This window comes from Bison bison, unplaced genomic scaffold, assembly GCF_000754665.1.
Source record: "Bison bison bison isolate TAMUID 2011002044 unplaced genomic scaffold, Bison_UMD1.0 scf7180017864295, whole genome shotgun sequence".
Lineage (NCBI taxonomy): Eukaryota > Metazoa > Chordata > Mammalia > Artiodactyla > Bovidae > Bison > Bison bison.
In genome coordinates, this window is record NW_011494867.1 from 12,615,431 (window position 1) to 12,618,140 (window position 2,710).

The window sequence follows — 2,710 nt, forward strand, 5'->3', positions numbered from 1 at the left end:
CCAGCGGCCGAAGCATCAGCTTTCCAGCGACGACATCGAGGTGACCTCCACGGGGACGCCCCTGCAGCAGGACAGCCCCGAGCTGTACCGCAAGGGCACCACCCCCTCGGACCTGACCCCCGACGACAGCCCCCTGCAGAGCTTCCCCTCCAGCCCCACGGCCACCCACCCCGGCCCCTCCGCGAGGAACAAGATGGCCCACTTCTCCCGGCAGGTCTCCGTGGACGAGGAGCGGGGCGGGGACATCCAGATGCTGCTGGAGGGCAGGGGAGGGGACTACACCCGCAACAGCTGGGCCGAGGAGAAGGCCGGAGGCTCCCGCGGCGTCCGCAGCGGCGTCCTCCGCAGCGGCCAGCCGGCTGATGACTTCCGCACCCGGGGCGCGGGCCACAAGCAGTCCGGCAACCCCAAGCCCCGGGAGCGGCGGACGGAGTCCCCCACCACCTTCTCCTGGACTTCCCACCACCGGGCCGGCAACCCCGGCCCCGGGGGCCCCAAGCTGCTGGAGCTGGACGAGGAGAAGCTGAGCAACTACGAGATGGAGATGAAGCCCCTGCTGAGGATGGACTCGTACGCACAGGACGTGCACCCCCCGAAAAGACGCTACAGCAAGGGGGGCGCCGGCCGGGGCCCCGGGGAGGACCACCGCCCCGAGGACCGGGCCTTCGGGGCCCAGAGACTGCGGTCCAAGTCCCAGAACAAGGAGCACGCCAGGCCGGCCCCCTGCGCGGAGCCCGCAGTGCAGAGGCTGGAGAGCCTGAGGCTGGGGGACAGGGCGGAGCCGCGGCTGCTGCGCTGGGACTTGACCTTCTCCCCGCCCCAGAGATCCTCGCCCGTAGCGCTGGAGTCTGACGATGAGAACGGGGACGAGCTCAAAGCCAGCACAGTGAGTGGGCACCAGCTGTCCCGGGCAGGGTCGGGGATGGGGGGTGGACAGCGAGAGCCCGACCCCGCCCATCCAGCTCTCAGTACCCTCCCCCGCAGGAAGCCCACCTACGGGGATTCCCCAACTGCCTCTGACAGCTCCAGGAGAGGGTTACTCCCCTGGGCCATCTTTCCAGCAAAAGCACATGGGTGGTTCTGAAAGCTCCCCCAAAAGAAATGGGCATCCTGGAACGCCCACCCCCAGACCTTACTCCAGCTTTCTCAGACCTCTCCCCCTGCTGTCCTCACCTTTAAGAAAAGTTCTGTGTCTTGGACGGAAACCCAGAGGCCAGACAGAGCAGGTGGGACACAGGCGTGTCCGCTCCTACGTGGGTGAGATGGATATAGTGCCTCAGGCCCCTGGGATCAGATACCCGGGGCGGGGCTGTGACCCAGGTTCCTTGGGCCTGTTGGGGGTGGGGCGCCTCCTGCTCAGCTGTGAAGTCCACATTGTCTCCTGCACACCCACTGCGGAGGGCAGGCGGTTTGGAGGAGAGGACAGAGACCTGGGCCAGACTGAGCGCTGGGGCTCTTGCACCCCGGAGGGACCCCCCAGGTCCCTTGCTCCCCCCACCCCTGGCTCCCACCTGGAAGTAGACACTCCCTGCTTCCTCGACCACATGGCGGCAGGCAGGACCCATGAAACTTCTCCGACCACGGCCCAGCGGCTGACAGACGCCCCGTGTGACCAGCCCTCAGGGCCCCTCGCAGCGTGCCCAGTCCCCAGCAGCCAGTGTGAGCCTGTGTCCAAGTGGAGGGCTGTCCTGAGACACGCCTGCCCTCTCTGAACCCAGGTGGTCCTCGCGGACTGAGCACCCAGCTCTCCTTCAGAAACGTGTGGTGTGTGTGCACGCGCACGCGGTTAGTTTAGGAAGCCAAGCAATGGGCAGAGTGGGAGATGCAGGAAGGGCTTTATACTTAGCCCCCTGAACCGTGCTCCTGCTTTAAAACCTCTTAAAGCGCGTCTTGGGTGCTTTAAGACAAAGCTACTTATGGGAGCACCACCACTGCCAAACCCTTCCATGGAAGGGCTTCCCACAGAGACCTGGGGTGGCGGGGGCAGCCGCTCTGTTTGTCCCTGTACAGCCCTGGGGCCTGCAGAGGGTTGAGGTCCAGGGAGGGAAGGGCTGGGGTCCGCGTGCCCTGGTGGGCTTCGTGTCCCAGGATTGCACAGGGGGCTCCCAGCGGCTGCACGCCACAAGCCTGTGGAGAGGACTGGGAGAGCTCTGCCCTCCCTGGGTTGGGGCCACGCTTGGGTGGAGGGGCCACTTCTGAAGCCTGGTTGTGCAGAGCTGGAGGCAGCGACACCATGCCAGGGGGCGACCGTGTTCAGAGACCTGGGGCAGGAGAGGTGCGGGCCTGAAGGGCTTCAGAGTCCAGACTTGGACGCTCGAGGGAGCCTCTGACTGGTTCCTCAGTGATCCATGTCCGTCCCCCCGCAGCCTCCTGGAACCCCTAGTTTGGCTCAGGAGGAGGGGAGCGGCCTCAGGCTCACCTCACCTTTTCTCCTTCTGTTCCAGGGCTCTGCGCCGATCCTGGTTGCCATGGTGATCTTGCTAAACATCGGAGTCGCCATTTTGTTTATTAACTTTTTCATCTGAGGAGATTGTCACGTTCGCAAAAAACAGTTGGGGTACAAACGGGAGACGTTTCAAAGCGAAACAACAAAAGGGAAGGCTCGTCGCTTGGACACCCAATGACAACTTCCGAGTCTTTTCACAGAACCACACGATTGGGTATTACTCACAGTTTGCCTTTTTTTCTGGGTAATGTTTTTTGGATTTTA

General features: G+C 63.9%; 1 protein-coding gene across 1 annotated transcript in view; it reads left to right on the forward strand.

The window, feature by feature from the left end:
- JPH3 (junctophilin 3) overlaps positions 1-2,525 on the forward strand; it is a 75,579-nt gene extending 73,054 nt beyond the window's left edge. The window contains 2 exon segments of the mRNA XM_010850844.1: positions 1-886; positions 2,445-2,525. The exon segment at positions 1-886 is cut by the window's left edge and continues 9 nt beyond it. Coding sequence (XP_010849146.1) covers positions 1-886; positions 2,445-2,525 — 967 coding nt within the window.
- Positions 2,526-2,710: the final 185 nt, after the last annotated feature.